General features: G+C 48.4%; 2 protein-coding genes across 4 annotated transcripts in view; both read right to left on the minus strand.

Moving 5' to 3' along the window:
* Window positions 1-19,660, minus strand: part of trim67 (tripartite motif containing 67) — a 35,279-nt gene extending 15,619 nt beyond the window's left edge. For both annotated transcript variants that reach the window (XM_076755810.1, XM_076755811.1), the window contains exons 1-3: window positions 18,730-19,660; window positions 4,858-4,953; window positions 1,204-1,326 (exon numbers count right to left, since the gene is read on the minus strand). In XM_076755810.1, coding sequence (XP_076611925.1) covers window positions 1,204-1,326; window positions 4,858-4,953; window positions 18,730-19,554 — 1,044 coding nt within the window. In that variant the 5' untranslated portion in view covers window positions 19,555-19,660. The remainder of the gene's footprint in view (window positions 1-1,203; window positions 1,327-4,857; window positions 4,954-18,729) is intronic.
* exoc8 (exocyst complex component 8) overlaps window positions 1-22,495 on the minus strand; it is an 87,254-nt gene that overhangs the window by 62,173 nt on the left and 2,586 nt on the right. The window contains exons 3-4 of one of the 2 annotated variants that reach the window (XR_013078495.1): window positions 22,206-22,454; window positions 21,274-22,095 (exon numbers count right to left, since the gene is read on the minus strand). Coding sequence is in view for 1 of the 2 variants with exons in the window: in XM_076755857.1 (XP_076611972.1) it covers window positions 21,688-22,095; window positions 22,206-22,454 (657 nt within the window). In the remaining variant the exon portion in view is untranslated. Of the gene's footprint in view, window positions 1-21,162; window positions 22,096-22,205; window positions 22,455-22,495 lie in introns of those variants that run through there. The other variant, XM_076755857.1, reaches the window with a different exon arrangement.

Consider the following 22,495-nt stretch of genomic DNA (forward strand, 5'->3'; position numbering starts at 1 on the left):
TTGACAGTTAAACCTTTGATGGAAAGATTTTGCTGACACATAAATGAAGTTTATTAATAAAAGCATCCTTGTTTCTTTTGCCTCCTGATGTCAAATCTTGAATTTCTTGAAAGCAGCGGACATCTGAACCACATCATCATCATCATTGTCATCATCATCATCAGCTGCTCCGTGCGGCTCTCAGCTTTTGGTTTTGGGTCATTTCATCACTTCCTGAATTCTTCTTCATGTCAAACTGCGCTGTGGTTTATCAGCTCTTCTTCTCTTGTTCCAGCCCCGTCGCAGCCTCCAGCTCTTTGCCCTCTGCCTAAATCTCCAGCAGATAATGACAACAGCTGTCCTCAGGGCTTCTGTCCAAACCCCCCCCCCCTGCCGTCAGCCAGACGGTCAGTCGGTCGGTGGGCACGTTGAGGCCGGGCAGGCGTCCATGTGATGAGACTCAGGAAACCCCGTCAGAGGAGAGAAACGAACGAGTGCTGGACAGAAACCTGCAGCTGCTTCAGGTTTAAAGATCATTTCACTTTCGTTCTTTGTGTTCACGTCTTTGACCTGTTTGTCATTTTATCATCTGGTTTCATTTTGCTCTGTGAAGCACTTTGTAACATTGTCACAAGAAAAGTGCAACTAAATAAAGTTTATTTTTCTTATTGAATTAAATATGCTTCCGCTTTAGACAGGAAGGAAGGAAGGAAGGAAGGAAGGAAGGAAGGAAGGAGGAAAGGTTCATTTTTGACTGATTAAGAGTTGTTTGCAGTATTGATAATGTGCCTTTGTTCATATTGATGTCTGTTCAGTGCAATTAGGAAAGACTGAAGATGCTCAATGATGAGTCACATCTCACCGGACAGACAGACAGACAGACAGACAGACAGACAGACAGACAGACAGACGGACAGACAGACAGACAGACAGACAGGCGGACAGACAGACGGACAGACAGACAGACAGGCGGACAGACAGACAGACAGGCGGACGGACGGACGGACGGACGGACAGACAGGCAGACGGACGGACGGGCGGGCGGACGGACGGACAAACAGACAGACGGGCAGGCAGACGGACAGACAGACAGACAGACAGACGGACAGACAGACAGACAGACAGGCGGACGGACGGACGGACGGACGGACGGACGGACGGACGGACGGACAGACAGACAGACACACACACACACACACACACACACACAGACGGGCGTCTCACCTTCAGCTTGTACTCCTTCTCCTTGGTGACTTTGGTCAGCAGCTTGGCTTTCTGTCTGGTGAGCGCCTCGATCAGAGAGTCGCACTGAGCCACGAGACAAGCCTCGAACTCCACGCCGTTCTCCTGAAGCAACACACACGATCAGAGGTTCAACCAATCAAATAATCACTTGCTTTGATGACCTTCATGAAAATCATCTGATGTTCGATCTTCTCAGACGTTTGATTTGCTGCTTTTCCTCTCAGTGATCTCAATGATCTGAGTGTGTTTGGAATCATGTGGAGCTTTGGACTGTTGGACCAAACACACATGATGAAGGTGTCACTCAATCTAAAGAGACCAGAGGACAGCAGACACAGGAGACACTTTACTGCAGTACTTTGAATACTTGAGGTACATTTTCCTGATTATACTCACATACTTTGAATGACGTTTTCAATGCAGGACTTGTACTAAGGTCTCAGTACTTTTACTTCTGAGTACTTCCTCAGTCAGAATAATGAAACCAGCGCGTGACGAAAATAGATCTGCTGCTGTATTTTTGTGTTTGTTAGCAAACACTCTGATCTTTTTCTATTTTTGTTTCCACCAAACAAACAGTGTGAAGTTTTCATCCTCTCAGCACATGAAAAGCATCACGCATCATATTTACGTCTGTGTGAGCAGCTGCTGTCCACACACACGTCCTCAGCGTACATCACACAGGTACAACACACCTTCAGCATGTGGCCAAATGTATGTAAACGTAATGTTACCATTCAATAAGATCATAAAATCAGAGTAATGAAGTGTTAGAGGTTAAACTCTTCATGTTTCAGGTGAACACCAAAGAGAATTTAAATGACTGTTCAAGCTCAAAGACTGAACAAAGATAAGATAAGATAAGATAAGATAAGATAAGATGCTTCAGTAGGAAACTGAAAGCAGTACTTTTCCCTGTTATGAAGTATTTTCACACTGTTACATAAGTAAAGGATCTGAATACTACTGACGAAAGCAGCACGTTGTCATGGTTACTCATCATGTGACGTAAAATGGCGTCAGGTTGAGGCGGATGCTTCGCTCTGCAGTGATTGGTCGTCCCCCACAGAGGACACAGAGTCAGACTGAAGATGTGAAATCTGAAATCAGCTGAGTCTTCTAGTGGATGGAGTGTGTGGGTGAATGTGGGTGATGATGATGATGATGATGATGATGATGAAGGGTCAGAAAACACCGAACACACTGCTGTTCACTTCCTGTTTCCAGCCAACAATCGGCGTCACTTCCTGACCTTCACTGAGAGTTTATGGTCATCGTCTCCTCACCAGAGCAGCAGCTGACGACTGTCCCTGTCCACTGATCCGTCCACTGTTTTCTCAAGTAATCAATGAGTTGTTTGTAAAAAAAAATGTCAATCGGTGTTTCCTCAGATGACGACAGAAGTCGTATTGATCGAGACAAATGCTGACGTCCTGTCGACAGATCAGACGACGCGTCTGCGAGTCGTTCTGAGGGAATGAACGATGTATTTTGGTGTGTGACTTGGCCTTGTTGGTGCTGCAGGTCTGCATGCAGTAGCTTCAGTAATGAAGCATCCAGAGGGACACGTCCTGTGGACACGTCCAGAGGGACACGTCCTGTGGACACGTCCAGAGGGACACATCCTGTGAGCTCCGTGTCCACAGGACGTGAACAGATGAAGAGATGAGGTCTTTTAAACTGCAGTGATTTCCAATCAAGCTTCCTCTGCTGAGTAACACAGCTCAGATGTGCAGTGTAAGAGGATGAGAGCTGATCTTCATCACTCCCACACTGCTCCCACTCTTCATCTCTCTCTGCCTCGCAGACAAAGTAGTACTAAGAGTATTTTTTTTACTTAACTGCAATCCTCTTGGTTTTTGCAATAAGACTCTAAATGGCTGCTCGTAGCAACGGTGCAGACAGTGTGTGTGTGTGTGTGTGTGTGTGTGTGTGCGTGTGTGTGTGTGTGTGTATATGTGTGTGTGTGCATGTGTGTGTGTGTGTGTGTGTGTGTGTGTGTGTGTGTTTGAACTGGCAGATGCTGCTGCAGAGATCAGCTGCACAGTGATGAGGTCCACAGGCTAAACACACACACATAAATACACATAAGTACACACACTCCAGGCGTCTGGCTGACATGGTTTGTTTGAGAGGAGCGATTCGGTGGATCTGCGTCCCCGCTGCACAGCGAGAGGAGTCCAAATGTCTCCCTGTGACTGATTTATTGCAGCTTATTGGCCATTACAGCAGGTTCCCCAAAGCAGAATGTTTAGCCTTGAAAAACATCAGCGCTGATGTAAATTATGTAAAGACCTCTAACTGATCGGACATGGATATCGCTCCTGGTGCAATCTTTCACAGCCAGACCTTCATGGAGATCCTGAGGCAGCCGTGTGATTGGCTGAGAGTGAGCGAAATCAAGAGGCGTGTCCCAGTTCCACCAGCGGCACACGAGCTGCGTGCAGACTGTGCTCTATCATCTTCACAGCGACGACGGGGGCATGGCCAAGCAGCAGGACCAGAAGGAACAACGACAGCGTGGACAGATTAAAGATCGTCTCTGCACTGACGACACTGAGCTGTTAGCTGTTAGCATCAGTCCATGTTAGCGACTGAGGGCTGCAGATTCAACACCTGCACCCCCTCGCTCTGATGTGTGCTGGCTTTAATCCCACCTCTGTGTCCTCCGCTCAGCCCACATTCACTCAGTGTGTTACATGTCGCACCAGAGACATCAGAATACTGGATTTATTTCAGGAGGAGGAGGAGGAGGAGGAGGAGGAGGATCAGGGAGGGAAAAACCAGCTACAGGAGGAAGATGGAGGATCAGCTGGAGCAGAACAACATCAGGGCAGTCTGGAGGGGCCTGAAAACCGTCTCTGGGGGACTGAAAGTGGGTGAATGATCTGAACCTTGTCTTTAATACATTACAGGTCCAGTCCTCCCTGCTGCCCTCTTCCTCTTCATCCTGGTCATCCTCTGCAGACCTCAGCCACAAATCATCTAAGTGCCACCTCAGAAGACTGACGGCACAGACGGGAACCGCAGGGAGTCCAGAGAACTGGTCCAGGGGTTTGGGAACTGGTGTCAGCAGAAGCAGGTCAAAGCAGGGAACACCAAAGGGCTGGTGCTGGACTTCTGCAGGTGAACCACTCTCCTCCTCCACCACTGAATCTTACAGGCACATAATCTAATCTGATCTAATCTAATCTACACTTCAGAGCAGACGTTTTGAGTTCTCCGTGCCTCCAGCCCTGATCGTGATGTTTCCTCAGCGGTGCAGGACTTCATACTGCAGTGAAGAACGAGCCGCGGTGGATGAACGTGTGGCAGCAACTAAAACCGCCCACAGTGTTAAACATGTGTTAAAGCAACAGGAATAATATTCCAATTATACAATATACACAACAATGAAACTCATCCTGCACCGCAAGTACTTCTACTTCAATACTTCAAGTACACATCAGCGTCATTGCTTCGGGGAAATCTTGTCCACCTCCACACTGCACATTAAAGTATCATTAGAATAAAGAGTTTTCATCAGTCTTTGGTGCTTCTTTCTTCACTTCTTGGCGTCTTCTTGGGATTAAGAGACACAGAAAGTGTCTTTCACAGAGATGTCAGAGTGCAGGTGTCATGCAGCAGCGTTACCTGTATCTGCTGAAGCATGTTCTTGAGCTGAACCAGAAACTCCTTGGCATCTTTAGCTTTGTCGGAGACACCGTTGAGGGCCTGGGAGAGCTGGCACTGCAGAGCAAAGAAAGAAAGAAACTTCATTAAAACCAGTGAAAAGTGGGACTCGTCAGACCGCTTCAGTGGTCCAAAACTCTTTGGCGAGAATCAGATTTGTTTTTTGATAACTACAAAAAGAAAAATCTAATGATTGTCCCAGATGATCGTCCCAGATACAAGTGCAGAAGATCATTTTTCAACACTTTATTAGTCAAGAAAAATGAATCCTTTCCCTTAATGCGACTCTACGGCATCAAGACAGAAACCACATGAAACCAAAACTGAAGAGGAAACACAGGCCGGATCAGGATGAATCCAGACTCTCTCCTTCCAAACCAGTAGAACCAGTGGTGCACTGAGGCTGGGAGGCTTTTCCTCAGACGTCAGATGTGTAATCATCGACAGATCTGATGCTCAGACTACATGAGGTCCTGACCCAGAGCGAGCCAGAGACTCTGCATCGTCTCCACAACAGGAAGTCACTTCATCATCATAATCAGACACCAAGACTGAAACAAATAAACCAACAGGCGAGAAGACATGAAAGACAAATCCCATTTGGTCCATGTTATTCATATCAGAATCATTATATAACCAAAACACAGACCAACAAAGGAAAATACCTTCAAATCATTCAACGTGTTATACTGAAAAATGAGATGTGTCATCTTCATTCTCAGCCAAACATTTAGTCACAAAGAGCTCAGATCTGAACACTGAGACGAATGTGTTTGATCCTCACTGAAACGTCTCTGTTTACGCTCCATTAAGCGGAGCACTTCCCCCAATTTTCTACCTAATTTCCATAGAACAGCCATCGGGGATGTGTATTTATAATGTCAAATATTCCCCTTATCGCTATCAACAGCTGTCTGCGTCTTCTGTCTGACTGATGCTTGTAATAAATCATCTAAAATGAGTTTCAGTGTTTAAATCAGTCACATTAATCATCTCATTTAGGGCTCTCGGTGGCTTTTGGGGCCCTTGATTAACACCTAGGACCCCTTGAAAAGCTTAAAATCATTTAAAAGTTAAGCTTCGTTCTGTTTATCCGCACCGTTGAGATAGTTTGGACGTGGGAAGACGAGCAAGTGACGCCGACGGGCAGCGAGTGTCCACAATATCTCCGTCCTGCAGCTGCTGGCACAGCAGAGTTAATTAACACGTTAACCTCTGCAGCACTGCTGCACGTCTGTGAAGTCCAATCAGCAAGACGAGCTTCAAACACAAAGTAAAGTCCTCCGACAACAATCAGTGAGGCCGTGCAAACGTTCTGACTGCAGGTCATCGAGGCACGAAGTCCTGATGATCCCCGACAGGCTCATGAAGTCAGACTGTGGTCCAAATGGTCTGCAGAGGGTCAGCGTGTGTGCGTGTGTGCGTGTGTGTGTGTGTGTGTGCGTGTGTGCGTGTGTGCGTGTGTGTGTGTGTGTGTGTGTGTGTGTGTGTGCGTGTGTGCGTGCGTGCGTGTGTGTGTGCATGTGTGTGTGTGTGTGTGTGTGTGCGTGTGTGCGTGTGTGTGCGTGCGTGTGTGTGCGTGCGTGTGCGTGCGTGTGCGTGTGTGTGTGTGCGTGTGTGTGCGTGTGTGCGTGTGTGCGTGTGTGTGTGTGTGCGTGTGTGCGTGTGTGTGTGTGTGCGTGTGTGTGCGTGTGTGTGTGTGTGCGTGTGTGCGCGTGTGCGCGTGTGTGCGTGTGTGCGTGTGTGTGCGTGTGTGCGTGTGTGCGTGTGTGTGTGTGTGCGTGTGTGCGTGTGTGTGTGTGTGTGTGTGTATCAGTCACTGGTAAATATGAAAGGACAGGACAAAGGAAACACACACTGTTACACACACGCCAAGCTGTGATGAATCTGCTCCACTGTCGCCACACCCACACCCCCTCTTCTGAACACACACACACACACACACACACACACACACACACACACACACACACACACAGAGGCAGGAGGTGGTAACATAAAGTGGGCTCGCCTCCTCTCTTGTTGCTAGAAACCATAAATAACAGCAGTATTTGGAGCAAAGGTCAGAATCATGATGGGATCTAAATTTAAGTGATCTACTGGATTTAAAACTGATCTTGGACCAGTCCTCTGTCTTAAAACCGTGATGAAGAGTAAAAAAAACAATAAAAAACACACATCCATTGAGTTGTATTCATGTTTTTTACGATGGTTTGAAATGTTCGACTAAAAAACTGAATATCAAATAAACCTTTGATTCCATGTTAGAACACAATAAGATTCTGTGACTGATGAAGGAAAACACAGTTCATGTTCTAACTATGCACAAATGAGTTTACTGTGAATTAACATTCAATCATGAATCAATCAATCTATTAATTAGTGTTGGTTATTTTCCATTTCTTCACTGTCACTGTTCTCTGGTGATATATGAAAGTAAATCCCCACCACACACAGTCAGCGCACTGTATGCATAATCCCCTCTGCATGTCCACAATAAGCACTCCACCCCCACCCCACACACACACACACACACACACACACACACACACACTGTGATCTTATCCCTGTCATCCCTCTTCCCTGCACGTGCTGTCTGGAGTCAGGAGGAGGGACGTGTGGAGGTCATGGTTCATGAATCAAACCAACCCTTCTGTGGAGCTCCTCACTGCTCCTCACCAAGAGGCCATCTGGCCCAGCAAGCTGTCCGCCTGTGTGTGTGTGTGTGTGTGTGTGTGTGTGTGTGTGTGTGTGTGTGTGTTTGCATGCCAAGATGCTAACAAGAGGATGAGGGATGTGCCACACGCGGGCCGTCCTGGTTCTTTATCCCGCTCACCTGTCCGTCAGCTCCCTCCTTCATCTGCGGCCGCTTTTACTCCTTCATTGATTTTTTTAACCCTCTGGTTGTTTTTCAGAGTGTATCCCAGCATGCATTGTGTGGAAGGCGGGCTGTGAGGTTTTGTTGTTTCTTTGTGTAAGAAGGTAAAGTCTCCTGATCGAAGCATCGATCCAACAACGTAAATAAGTCCCAGGTCAGCTGATCCACCTTCAGCTCTCCTGGAAACTGTTCATGGACCAACAATCTGCATGAACAAACACAACAACATCCAGCATTCAGGTTTTCAACATGTTGATCCTGAACGCATCAGCAAAATGTGAACTGAGAACAAAAAGCTGAAGATTAATATTCGACATAAAGCCAACATGTGGACTGATTAATGAGCGGTAACTGAGCAGCTGTTCAAACAGCTGATCACACTGATCACAGCTGTGGACATCGGACGGGTGTGAACGTTGGACAGGTCGCGTCTCCATCAGCTGACAGCTCGAACTGACTGTTCAGTCTTTCTTTTGTCAGCGCAGATAAGAGGTCATGTAGGGATATTCAACTGCTTTTGAAAAATCACTGATTTCCTCCATAAAATGCTCCAAAAACAGGCTGTAGAACCTTTTGTCAGAATGAATATCTGGAGGTTTTTAAATACCACCTCTTCATGCGAGTACACTGTCACCACAGCATCCAGCTCTAAATTTGGCTCCGGTCTAGTGAAAACTGCGTGAAACAGTGCAGAAATGTGACACGTCTGCCCTGCAGGAGGACGAGCAGCGAGCCTCGAAAGACGAGAACAAAAGACAAACAGCAGAAAACCATGTCGAGGAAGAGCCTCGTCCGGGCGAGATCGATGCACCTGCAGAGCACAAACGTGCATTCACAAATCCAATTTCTTCTTCCTTTGTGTCTTTTGTTCTCCTCCCCTTGACCTTTTTCATCCTCTGCTGCTCCTCCGAGCAGGAGTGTCATTTTTCTTTCTCTGGCCGTCAGCACCCTTCAGCTCTCCTCTCAGAGACAAGTGCTATTATCTCATTATCTTATTACAGGAGCGACGGAGGACCGTTTATTCAGTCTGTGACATTCAGGGAGGCTCAGCTGTGCGAGTTCGCTGACACGTTTCAGACCAACAAACAGCAGGAAGCGGCGCCCACACAGCCGCCAACCTGAGGGCGGGACGAGCGCCTGAGCTTCCAGAGGCGCCTCAGCGATGGATGTGAGGGTGGAGATTTTTCAGAATATTTGTGGAGGAAATCTGGTTCATGATTTCTGATGTTTGCTGGAAAAGTGTGCTGGAGGCCTGAAGCGCCTCAGCTGCGGTCGGCGTGAAGAGGACAGACACCGGTTCACTTCCTGTGTCTCACCATTGGGTTTAGGCTGCGCTTTGGTTTAGTGATGGTGACTTTGGTGAATGATTAAAAAAATAAACATCGCTGTTGACTTTTTGAATCTTTCCCAAACATCATCCCGTCCCTCTGACGGTCTCAACAAAAGCATAAAATCGTTCTTTAGCTGCTTCGAGCAAAGAAAATACTCTCAGACGCGTTCAGGAGAAACATGCTGCACATACGTCAACGCCGACTTTGGGTTTCTCTCGGGACATGGACAGCAGTCTCCTCAGTGAAAGTCCTGGACTCACTGAGTTTGACTGATTATCACGTGTATTTGAGGAGCTCAGGTTGAAGTTCCACAGGTAGACACCGAGGACATCGAGGACACCGAGGACACCGAGGACACCGAGGACGTGCAGACATCACTGATGGTCACAGATCAGTTCACCTGTGCTGAAGTCGGCTTTCACCCATCAGAAGGTTCTGACTGATGACTCTGAGTAAACGAAGAAGCTGAAGAATCACAAATGAAACTGAACTAAAACGCCTCCATGAGATGAAACTCTCTGAAAAACTCTGCAGTCCAGTTCGAATCAGGGGCTCGTTGGATTGCATGTGCTAAAAACCATTTCTTCACTTTTTCATTGACTGTTTGGAGAACTTGATGGAAGCTGTGGAGAAACAGTTGTGGTGAGTAATCTGAGAGGCGGTGGGGGTTGAACCACAGGAGAACAATGGGGCTCGACGTGCTCGGCTGTCAGCCGGGGATGGTTGATGGTGGTGTTGACCTTGTCAAAATGCTACCAGGGGACGTGGAGGAGGGGCTGAACCCCCTCGTTTCAACCCCCAGCTCTCCTTTTATTCCTCTCATTTGCATTTCTAAGCCTTTACGTCCTCCTCTGTCTCACTCTCACTCCACCCTGAACGCCTCACCTCTCTCCTCAGCAACGCTTCTGAATTGATTCTGACATTTTTCAGCATTTTTAAACCTGAATGAAGTACCTGGACGTAAACAGGATTCCACTTTTAGGAATCAAAAATGCACAAGTAATTGAGTTCGGTAGGAGCAGGAATTAGTCCTGACCAATCAAATCACCTCCTGTCCTTCCTCTTCACGCTCTGCCCCATCGAGCACTGACACGTCTGTCCAGGCTGAATCCAAAGCTGGCTTCCCTCTGCAGAATCGCCAGATGGAAACATAAAACTCCTTCAATTAAACATCACGTCCGGTCAGCGCTCGGCCGCTCTGGTGCTTCAGCACGCGACACTCAGACACGAAGAGCCAAAGTGACTCAGTGGCAGATTGCAACCAAGAGCCAGTTCCTGATTTCTCAGAGAAGAAGCAGCCGCCTCCAGGATTTCCACTCTGAGTCACTGTGCACTCTCAGCTCTGCTCTGGATGTCAGTCATTCACACAGCAGCTATGAGGACGAACAGGCTCGTTCTATGTTTTTAATGTTCAAACGATCTAAATTACCTGATACAAGCCTGCACAGAGCCTGTGAACAGCGTCTGCTCCATCACACAGATTCAACAGAGACACTAAACATCAAAATCATTTTAATCTAAAATGCTGCCAGAAATTTAGATGATTGTATGTAATCAATCAACTGCTTCTCAGAGCTGAAACACCCGACAGCCTCACGCACACGCTCGTCTTTCCAAGGCCATAAAACTCATTCAAATCTAACTTTATGTATAAGATTAGAGTATACGTGTGTGTGCTGGCTGTCAGCCAGCTGTGTTACAGCTTTAGTGTTTCACATCTGGTGGAGGTCAAAACCAATCTCCCTTCCTCTTCCTCGTCTTCATCCTCTCATCCACCGTCGCCCAGCCACCCAATCCTCCGCCGCTCTGCTACGCAGCCATTTTGAGGCTAACGCACCAGAGCGGACGGCTACGACACATCAACGGTTCAAGCATGAAGCACGTTCAGCTTCAGCCTGAACGAAGCGTAAGAAGCACTGATTCTTAAATATCAGGAAACAGAAGTCAATAAGAGATAAACAAATCTTTCATGATTCATCACAGCAGCTGTTGGCTTTGTTTTAAAAATAGAAGAAAAGCAGGGCTTTGAGCTAAATGCTAGCATCATCATGCTAACATGTTAGCATGCTGATGTTTCTCAGGTATAATGTTCACCATGTTCACCATCCTAGTTTATCATGTTAGCATGCTAACATTTGCTAATTTGAACAAAACACAAAGTCTTCACTGGCTCTCTGATTGGATGTCAGGTATCAATTGGACGCTGCAGCTGATTGGACTGATCTGATACGTCACAACATCACATTTCATTCAGTCACACGTGAAGCTGATGAGCGTCGGGTTAGATGTTACATGATTTTAATTTTCCATGAATCATTTACCTGATAAATGATTCCAGCTGAAAAGACGCCGTCATCATAATGTGGTAAATAACGATTCCACATTCAGAACCAATGAGCACAGACTGAATGATATGAAGGCGTTCAGTTCACAGGATGAACACACACAGCAGGTTGTTCCTCATGTGCAGGTGTTTGTTAAACAGGTAAAACACGGCTGATCTGCTCTGATGGCTGAGTGTCTTCATTCATATCAGCTCAGTGTGCAGAGACATCCAACGCCCCTACAGCTGAGATCAGCTGAGATCAGCTGATCCACGTCACGCTTCAGATGGAAAGACGTCTCATTTCTAAACAACACATTTCCCTGCATGGTTTCCTGCGTCTCTCCATGCATCCTCAGTGGAGGAAAAGGAGTGAAGGAAACAGTTTAAGAGTCTTGAGATGTGCCCAGTTTACCCAGCTTTAGGTCTCAGCCAAAGCTACGCTGCTAGCGTGACTAAAAAAACAGGCTAAGTGTTTTCTAAGTGTTGCTCGGCCAGAAAACCAACACGTGGAGCAGAAGCAGCTCGTCAGGAAGCAGCAGAAGCCTTGATGCTGTTAAAACTGCTGCACAAGCTTTTTAACCATCAGTGTCCACAGCAGAAGGACGTGTCCGGTGAGGCGTTCACTGACACTTCTGCCAGGCGACACTCTGTCGTGCACAGCCTGTTTCGTGAATCAGCACCTTCACACACTCGAAAGCACTTCAGCCGTGAAACATGTAACGAACACAAAACTGGAAAAGGTGAAGTTCAGCTTCACGTTCTTTCATCTTCAGATGTTCCCTCCTCAGCTCACTGTGATGAGACCTTTCACAGTTTGCCACCCAACCAGAGCACGGCAGCGCGTCACGTCCTCTCCAGAGAAATGGAATGCTCCCCGGTCGTGTTAGATAAAGCCTAACAGGCTCAGTGGCTGCAGCCACAACTCCACAAGGAGGGAGGAAGCCTCGTTTTGTCACCCTGACTGGTCCTGGTTAGCTTCTGAGGAGTGAGCATGAGGCAACAAAAGTGCTGTAGAAGAAGAAGAAGAGCAGCCCTCCTCATCAATAATTGATCAGGGCATCTTCACCACTAATGAAGCAGAGGGGAGGTCGAGGCCCAGCTGTCATACAAACAGCACAAACTAGCTTCTCTGGAGATGACGGTCTGTGGTGGACTCACCGTGCGAAGACTCCATCACAATCATGCTGAAGCAAACTTACTGGACTTCCTGCTGAATGAGCAGCAGCTTGTCGCCATGGTAACGATGCTCATTGTTCCACTATGGGATGTCCACGGTCTCCTCAGAGGTCTGACATCAGCACTCGTGTGGTTACCAAAATAGATCACAAATTGTCCCTCGCTCACACACACACACACACACACACACACACACACACACACACACACACACACACAGACGCACACACACACACACACACACACACACACACACACACACACACAGCTTTCCTGCAGCCGGAGGAGAGGAAGTTTAGTAAAGTGCACATTAACCTACATGTAACACACAAGTCCAGCAGCACCGCCCTGAGTTACACTGTGGCTTGGTGTGTGTGTGTGTGTGTGTGTGTGTGTGCGTGCGCGTGCGTGCGTGCGTGTGTGTGCGTGCGTGTGTGTGCGTGCGTGCGTGTTGGCGGGCCTGAGGTAACGGGCGAGCTGACCTGACGTGGTCGGCGAGCTGCCATCTGGAATGAGGTCAGTGAGATGAAAGCGCCTCTCTGAGGTAACTTCCTGTCAGACCTCCTGAGGCCCTGAATTCAGTTTCAGAGGACGGATCAGATGAACCACAGAAGAAGACACACGTGGCGCTCAGTGTTTTCCTCCCGTGGTCGTATTCAGACACGTTTTTCATTAAAACTTGTTTCCTGCTCTGCAGCGTCAAAGCACCGTGAGCTTCTGTCTGCAGCTGGCGTCCATCTTGGATTTGACCAGCGGATGTGGACGGCTTTCAAAAACCTGTTTTCTGACCTGAAGACTGATGAAAGGCTGCTCCTCTGCCTCCACACCAACACCTTCCTCCCACTGCGTCTGAAAATAGACGAGCACACGAGCGTGCTCACAGCTCTCACGCCGCTCTTCCTCTGCGATTTCTGGAAACGGAGGTTCTGTGAAGTCGATCCTCCGCTCGAATGAAACCGGATGCAGACGCTTCAGAGCAGCGCCGCCATGACTGCGGCGAGCCTCTGATTACATGAAAGCTTCACCGGCAGAAATAAACCAGATAACAGCAAACAGGCGGCGGCTCGGATCGCAGCACGCCTGTCAAAATGTTTTGTCAGAGTCCCGACAGGCGAGAAACAAGAGACGCTAAATGTTTGCTGTCAATATTAAACCATGGAGCATGAGAGGAAGTGACAATTCAGGCGAGGGGAGACAAAATGTGAGGATTCAAAGCCACCAGAGGACAGAAACGACGATGAAACCACACGAGGACATACAGATGATCTGTGTCTTCATCTGTCCTCACCGCTGAAGCAGAGCTCTGTCTCAAATCTCCAAATCTGCTAACCCCAGAATAAACAGCAGCTGGTACAAAGGACAACACACCACGCGTGTCGAACGACCACCAAACCACGCACACACACACACACACACACACACACACACACACACACACACACACACTGACCGCCTCCTGACTTTGATTAAAACACTTCATGCTTTTCTTACTTGGACGTCTCATTTCTGTGAACTCGCTGACAAACCTCACTAACGCGCTTCGCTCGGCTTCTCATTATGCACATGAATTATAAAACGATTAGAGGGCGCATCAGCTGACGTGAAATCACATTCAGCGTGTTATATATGCAGTGGAATACGAGCACGATAGTACAGCTGTGAGATTTACATCTGGAAAACCAGCAAACTGCTGCAGGCAGCGCTGCACGTGTCGGCGAAAATGAGCTCATTTCTCCCAAATCTCAAGAAGAACTCCTTTAAACGAGGCTTTGGAAATATCAGCTGACACATGTTTGACCAGGAACAGAGAAGGTTCGTGTTGAAGGAGAACTTCTCCATCATCTCACTGTCTGTTCTACACCACACTCTGAGATGAAGCCGGCCAAACAGCGATCTCGTATATGAAGGATGAATCATCAATGACACGATGAAGGCCGACCATCTGGAGGTGACCGAGCTGCAAACAGACATAAAGCAAATGGAGGAACAAACAGTCTGGAGGCTGAACGTCGGCTCGTACGACGACGACGGCGGTGGCGGCTTTGTTGTCTAAAGCAGCCAAGAACAACAACAACAACAACAACAACAACAACAACGACTGAAGGCTCAGAGAGCCGAGAGCAAACCCAGCAGATCAGCGTGAAGAGAAATCAGGAGGAAGAGGAAGAGGAGACATGACAGACTCTCCAAAGAGCCTCCTGTCAGCACCAAACAAAGCACTGAGGGAGCCATTAAAAGCTGCTGCTGTGCACCGATCCCACGACGTCCAACCTCTGAGCAACCGCACAGGAAGCTGAAAGAGCCACCGGGGCGAAGGAGGAGATACGCTGACGTCTCAGGAGAAAGGAGCTGTTCTGATGGAGGCGTATCTGCTCACACACAGAAAGACTCATGTTCCAAATCACAGGCAGTTTGATGGGCCAAGCTGAAGGTGGATTTGTCGTTTCCACAACGAGGACGAGAAAGATCTTCACGAGAAAGGGAGTAAACACACACACACGGAGCAGATAAAGGACAAAAATGATGTTTTTAAGCAGCTTCTTTCTTTTGCCAAACACATCCTGATGGAAACGTAATTGCTGTCTGGATTCTGCCTGGTGGTGCTCACAGGGTGGAGGTCGGGCGGGCGGTGGACATGCAAAGAAGACAAACGCTTCACTCAAATGTAAATGTGACCAAAGTCAAATGTAAAATCTGAGATGTGTTCAGGTTCAGCAGGAGAAACCGCCACCCTGCATGTTCAGCTGAGAGCTGCGCTGCACTGGACGAGCTGGGTCACACACATGTGGACGCACACGAGTGTGTGTGTGTGTGTGTGTGTGTGTGTGTGTGTGTGTGTGTGTGCGGCAGCTTTAAATAGACAGTGTGTTTTCTGCTTGACTGATCGGAGGAAACTGGATCAGTGTGTCTTCCTCTGCTTTCCCTCAGCAGAAGTTCATCCGCTTCACTTCTGCATATTAATGCCTTCAGAGTGTGTGTGTGTGTGTGTGTGTGTGTGTGTGTGTGTATGTGTGTGTGTGTGTGTGTGTGTGTGTGTGTATGTGTGTGTGTGTGTCACCCCCCGGCTGCATCATCATCTGCTTAATGTTTGATGTAAATTTCCGATATTGAATTCTCATATATCGGATTTGTCTAAAATAATCATTCAATTTCATACATTTTGCTGATTATACTGATGATACTAAGATACGAATGAAGGACTCTTACTTGTAGTTGAGTATTTTCACAGTGCTTTGAATACTTTCACATAATTAAATGACCAGTACTACTTTACGTGGAGCCAGTGCTTTGTTAGCAGGTTTTTTGATTGACCTCTTGAAATGTTTCTTATCATCTTGTCGTCGTCTTGTGTCTTCTGCACCGATTCATCGATGAATCAATGAATCAATGAATCAATGAATCAATCTGCAACAGAAGCAAGATTCAGGTTCAGGGAAGCTTCTGGCATCTGGAAACAACACACTTCGGTGCACATCAGGAGGAGGAGGAGGAGGAGGAGGAGGAGGAGGAGGCTGACAGGAACAGGGTGAGCAGAAAGGAAGTGAGTGCTCCCCACCACAATAAAAGCCCGCTCTGACCTCACTCAGTTAAAAAACTCAGCAGTCGTGTCAAAGATGCACATGATGCTCGCCGCCTGTTTGGGCGCAGACCGAGGAAGAGGAAGAGTCATCTCCCTCAGCATGAAGGACACTGTGTGAACTAAGTGGCCGCTTCTCTTCTTCACTCGCTGCTCGGTGCCGATCAGCGCCCTCTCACTCCTGTACTCTGACGGGATTTTCACGGTCCATTTATGGGACAGGGTGATGGAGAGAAAGATGGAGGAGGGGCGGAGGAGAAGGGCTAAATGAGGGGGAGGAGAGACTGTAAATAAGAGACAGAGAGGAAGAGGTGAAGGGCCGCAGACATGCAGAAAACGTGTGACAGATGAATGATGGAGGGAAGCAGCCGAGGCGTCGCATCACACAGAAAGCAGAGACTGAGAGATTAGTCCCAATGACCCACTTAGCACAAAACGGCTTTTCATTTACACTTGTGTGATGATGATGATGATGATGATGATGATGATGATGATGATGATGAAGGCCCTATGAAAAGCTGCATTAAACACAGGAAGTGGTCTGATTAAAAAATGGGCTGATACTAAACCTGCAGCCTCTGAAATACGAGAGCTAGCATCCATGGGGCTTTAACCCCTTTTCTTCCAGCCTCTTTCACTCGAATCTCATCATTAATGATTCAATTATTAATAACTCTGTTCAATGCTGCACATTTCACATCATGAGAAATGATGTAAAGAATTAGGAAAGCTCCAAATTTAATAATGGCGACGTCAGGTCGAACCTGAGCGGGTGAACTTGAGCTGACCCCAACGCTGGAGCCGACTTTTAAATTAATGAGAGAGTCATTAAAAAATGAATTCGACCACAAATCACTTTAATCACCTCTAACGAAGGAGGAGGGTGATTCTGGGCAGAGCTGACGATGGACGGCGTTATCAGCACTTTGACTGCAGGCAGAAAATGACTTCCTTGATTTCTGGGCCCTGAACGCAGCGCCGCTCCAGGTGAACTGAAGGCAGACACAGAGAGCTGCAGCCTGCTGGGCTCATCCAGCTGTGACTGAACATCTGGAACGCCAACAAAACAACTGGTCTTCTTTGGTCCTTTGAGGAAACCGACGTGTTGAACGACCGTTATTGATCATCTGTCCGGTGTTTTTCAAGAAAAATGATGCTGTTTTCTGAAGCCATTTTAAAAGTACAAAACGGCTTCTTTCAGAGTATCAGAGTACTTACAGTACAGACCTACAGCAGCAGAGGCCCATGTGTATAATTCATGTGTATCAGCGTTCGACTGTTGTCGAGGTAAAGCTCATTTCATTCTGCTGGGCAGTTAAATCTGATAAATGTGTAATATTCCACATGCAGCTCACAAGTATGAAGTAACATGAAGTGGAAATACTCAAGCAAAGTACAGGTACCTGAAAATCATACTTAAATGCAGTACTGTAGTAAATGTACTTTGTGTCTTTCCAGATGTTCTTTAGACAAGGTGTTCCTGATCCTGATCCCGATCCTGATCCTGATCCAGATCCCAATGCTGATCCTGATCCTGATCCTGATCCTGATCCAGATCCCAATGCTGATCCTGATCCTGATCCTGATCCCGATCCTGATCCTGATCCTGATCCCGATCCTGATCCTGATCCTGATCCTGATCCCGATCCTGATCCTGATCCCGATGCTGATCCTGATCCTGATCCTGATCCTGATCCCGATCCTGATCCTGATCCCGATGCTGATCCTGATCCTGATCCTGATCCTGATCCCGATCCTGATCCTGATCCCGATGCTGATCCTGATCCTGATCCTGACCCTGATCCAGCCTGAGGAGCTACACCACCCACCCCTCCCCCTCCTGCACAACAGTCACTACACACATCACACACATACAGATGTGGGCCAGTAAAAGAGCAACACAGTGACTCATGCTGCACACACACACACACACACACACACACACACACACTCTCTCTCTCTCTCTCTCTCGTGCACTGGAGCTTGTTACTCCTACAGTAATTATTCCATTATGTGTGAATTAGTCAGGCTTCTTGGTGTCTAATTTGCCCCACATACAGTAAACTGAAGGCGGCTTCAAAGGTTCTCTGTGATTTAACATTTCACCTCCAGAACAGCATCAGCTCCACTTACTGCACACTCACTTCAAACACAGCCAGTGTATCACCTGACGGAACGAATGAAGCCTGTGACTGATGGAGGCCAATCAAAGCCAGAGAGGCCTCAGTGAACTGTGTGTGTGTGTGTGTGTGTCTGTGTGTGTGTGAGAGAGAGAGAGAGAGAGAGAGAATGTATTCAGTGGTGTGTGTTCATTGCTTGCAGTTCACTGGGATTCAGCAGGAGCCCAAATGTTGTACAATCAATATAAAAACATGGATTTAAAAGGTATTTAGGCCTGTGTGTGTGTGTGTGTGTGTGTGTGTGTGTGTGTGTGTGAGACCGTGTGTGTGACCGTGTGTATAAGTGTGTGTATATGAGTGTGTGTGTGTGTGTTTGTGTGTATGGCCCTGTGTATGAGTGCGTGCGCGCGCGCGTGCTCGCTCACCTTGTGCTGTTTCCACATCATGGGCAGCGTTTTGACGTCGTGCTTCGCGTGCTTTCCCTCCTCCAGACACTTCATACACACCGGGACTCTGCAGCTGTAGCAGTACATGCTGAAGTTTTCCGCTTCGTGATCCAAGCAGGTCGCCGGTTTCCGCGCGGTAGCGGGCGGCTGCTGACCGCCGCTGCCGCCCCCGCCGCCGCTCCCTCCGCCGCTCGCCGCGCCTCCTCCCGCCGCTTGGTTCCGCGGCGGCACCAGGCGGTGCTTGGCGAGCGGACCGCGGGACGGGTGGCAGCGCTGCTGACAGGCGTTACAGTAGAAGACGTCGCACTGCTCGCACATCACCGCCGCGTCCACCGGGTTGCGGTCGCACAGCTGGCACTTCACCGCGTTAGAGGAAGAGGAGGAGGCGGAGGCGCGATTCTGCTGGTACCGCGCCACGATGGCCTCCAGCAGCCGGTTCCGAGGGAAACCCCGAAGCCCCCGCTCGTCCAGAGAGACGCTCCTGTGACACAGCGGGCAGGTGAGGGAGCAGTGTCGGTGGGGGTTGGCCGGAGGGAACACCCGCACCCCGTTGGGAGACTTGAGCTGGCACGGCGTGTAGGAGCCGTACCCGCTGTCCGTCTCGCTGTACAGACTCATCTTGTCCATGTCCAGGTAGTCGTAGTCGGAGCTGGCCGACGCGCGGCTCTGCACCGGGGTCTCTCCGTCCGGGGTCTGGACCGTGATGTTCCGAGCGCACGCCAGGCAGACGTTGTGGGAGCACGGCAGCAGGATGGGCTCCTTGAAGAGGGAACCGCAGACGGGGCATTTTAACTCTTCCTCCATCGCTCCGGCGGAGAGAAGCAGCTTCACCGAAAACACTCCAGCACCGACTGAGGCGGACAGCTCCCTGCGCCGCTGTGCGCATGCGCAGAGGACGCTGTGGGGGAGTTGATTGATCGGGTTCATTTAAAGGCTCTGAGAGCCACAGATCCCCCCAAGTCATCATGACATGTAAACAAGGCCGGAACCTGAGAGCAGGAGGGGCCTCAGGGGCCCCACTGCACCACAAACTGAAGAGAAGGGCCCCGAGTCCTTCATCGTTTTTCAGCTAAATTCCACCTTTATTCTCCAACATGAGGCTGTGCTGCCTTTAAGGCCCTCCACACTGCTGAGAGGAACGGTCAGAGAAAAGCAGCAGGTTTGATTTGTTCAGTGTTCTGTTGGTTTGAAAGTACTAAAACATACAAACCCTGAAAGAACTGTGTACAAATACAGCCTGTAAGTACTGTGTCAACACATCGGCCATGGTGGTCGATCATTACGTCAACACTGATGGTGGTCCTGATGATGATGATGATGATGATGATGACGATGCCGGTCAGTCTGATGCTGATCATGTAACAGCTGAAAGTGATCCTGGGTCAGATGCTCAGGCTGCCTTGTGGTCTGCTCAGTCCTGTTTCCTTTGTGCTGGCTGACATCAGTAATACTTTCTTCTGAATCATAGAGGCAAAGTACAGGAACCTCTTAAATGTGCTGCGTCTCAGTAAATGTACTTAGTTACTCTGGACAGATGAATCATTCAGAGGTCATCGATCTCTCGGCTGTTTGAAATGAAGCATCAGTCAGCGATGAGCTCCACCTGTGCAGGTGTGTCATTCAGTTTGTCTGAGTCAGAGAACAAACGGGTTCTTCGAGGTGGTTCATGTTTTCATTGTGCGACTGAAGAGGAGTTGCCTCAGCGCTGATGAAGACGCATTCAGAGATGTGTCCTGTTTATTCTGGAAGGACTCAAGTGGAATCATCCCACCAGCCCGATGCTTCCTCTCAAAGGAGGAGCTGATGACTCCACCCGAGGCTTTCCTGGAGCTCTCCATCACATCCCTGATCCTGATGAGCTGAGCTGTGAAGCAGAGACACAATCATGAACGGGTCTATAAATATCTCTGCCATCGTTGGCTTTCGTCTGCTGTTTGACAGAAAGGAGGAACGGTTCTCTGTGAGTGTTACTGCAGGAACAGCTGATCAGACCCATCAATGTTTTCCCTTCAGACACAGTTTATACAAGAGAAATGACCAAAACTCTGTTCTATTGGCTGTTTTCCAGGAAGTAACACAAGAGCTGATTTTAAAAAACACACTTAGAAAACAGGTGATATTATTGATTTATGAGTCGAAGTGCTGCTTTCATGACTGGAGATTGTCAACCACGATGTTCCATAAGCCGCCACAAGAGGTCGCCATCGCGCTGAAAGGATCAATGAATGACCTGTAAGAACTGCAGCTTCTGTGCTGAACAGCCTCAGAGGAACGTGTTGTTCTGTCATGTGTGGTGTCACAGATGTTTCTATGAATGATGATTTCAACCCATCCAGAATAAAACCGCTGAGTCATCAAACGCGCAGGTTTACCCAGTGAAACACAGCTGTTAGATTCACTTCATTTTAACAGAAAAACATTTCAGATTGTGTCTTTTCGGAGCAGCTGGGATGATGTTGGGAATGACGGCTCCTGAGTCTGATGACCTTTATTCAACTTCAAGAGTTTTTATTCAACACAAACCTTCAGCAGTTTTCTTCTCAGTCATGTTTAATCAGTGTTAGCGTCAAAGTCAAAGCTGGATGACTCTGAATCAAACGTTCACACAGCTTTTCAGGGTGAGAACACTTATTCCACAAAGACAGAACAGACATTTCTAAGAGAAGTTTGATCACAGAGTTAAGATCTGTCGTCTCATCAGAAACACACACTGCATGAAAACCAACATCGGATCATTTTCATCCACATCAGCCAGAACCAGCAGGACAAACTCAGGTCTAAAGCAGCTTTCTAAACACCTTTCTTCTGCTTTCTTCTTCTGCTGTTCTGCATCCTGTCACTTCCTGTCCTGTCGTCTCAGAATAACCGATCATCTGTACGTATTGTTGTTTCTAACTGGGAGCTGAACCCGAACATTTCAGTGTTTTTCCTGCAGGCTCAGACCACAGACGTGGTGCTTTCTGGATTGACTCGAACCGGTCTGGTGCTCTTCCTCAGGTCCTGCAGCTGTTTGGCCGGCTTGCCCACGCCCTCCTCGAACCTGCGCTCCACCACCGGCAGCACGGTGTCGTGGAGGAAGGTGGCGTTCTGCACGATGAAGGCCTTCTTCTCGGGGTCCTGCTCGCAGCGGAGGCTGTAGTCCACGTGCTGCACGGCCACCAGGATGATCTCCCTCAGGCTCTCCAGCAGCACCATGTGCAGCTCGGGGAAGTAGAGCTTCAGGCCTTCCTCCAAGAAGCTCATCATCTGCTTGGTGAAGGCCACGACGGTGTAGCTCAGGTTCACCCAGCAGTCGTCGCCGGTGTACTGCTCGAAGCTGCCCATGCCGCAGCCGCGCATCTCATCCTGCAGGGGAGAAGGTTTACGGGTCACGTTCCAACAGCAAAACAGCAAACACTTTAAGAAATGACCTGAACTTCATCAGTGAAGGAAAACAACGACAAAGCCAAATCCACCTTTAGCTTAGCCAGAGCCTCGGGGGTCATGAGGTTCATCCTCCTCCACATCTCCTCAGAGTTGCGGTGCTTGGTGGCCTCCATGATGATGTCCTTGTAGCTCAGCAGGCCTGCCTTGATGTCTTTGACCAGCAGGGACTGCAGCGTGAAGGTCAGGTCCAGGCCGATCTCCGTCAGCTGCTGACAGTGCTCCTTCGCCACCTTCACGCACTCTGCTGCTGTCGACAGGCTCTCCTTACTGTCAAACACCTGATCAGCACAAAAACCACTTCATGTCCATATTCTGATGC

Source organism: Chaetodon auriga, chromosome 18, assembly GCF_051107435.1.
Source record: "Chaetodon auriga isolate fChaAug3 chromosome 18, fChaAug3.hap1, whole genome shotgun sequence".
NCBI lineage: Eukaryota > Metazoa > Chordata > Actinopteri > Chaetodontiformes > Chaetodontidae > Chaetodon > Chaetodon auriga.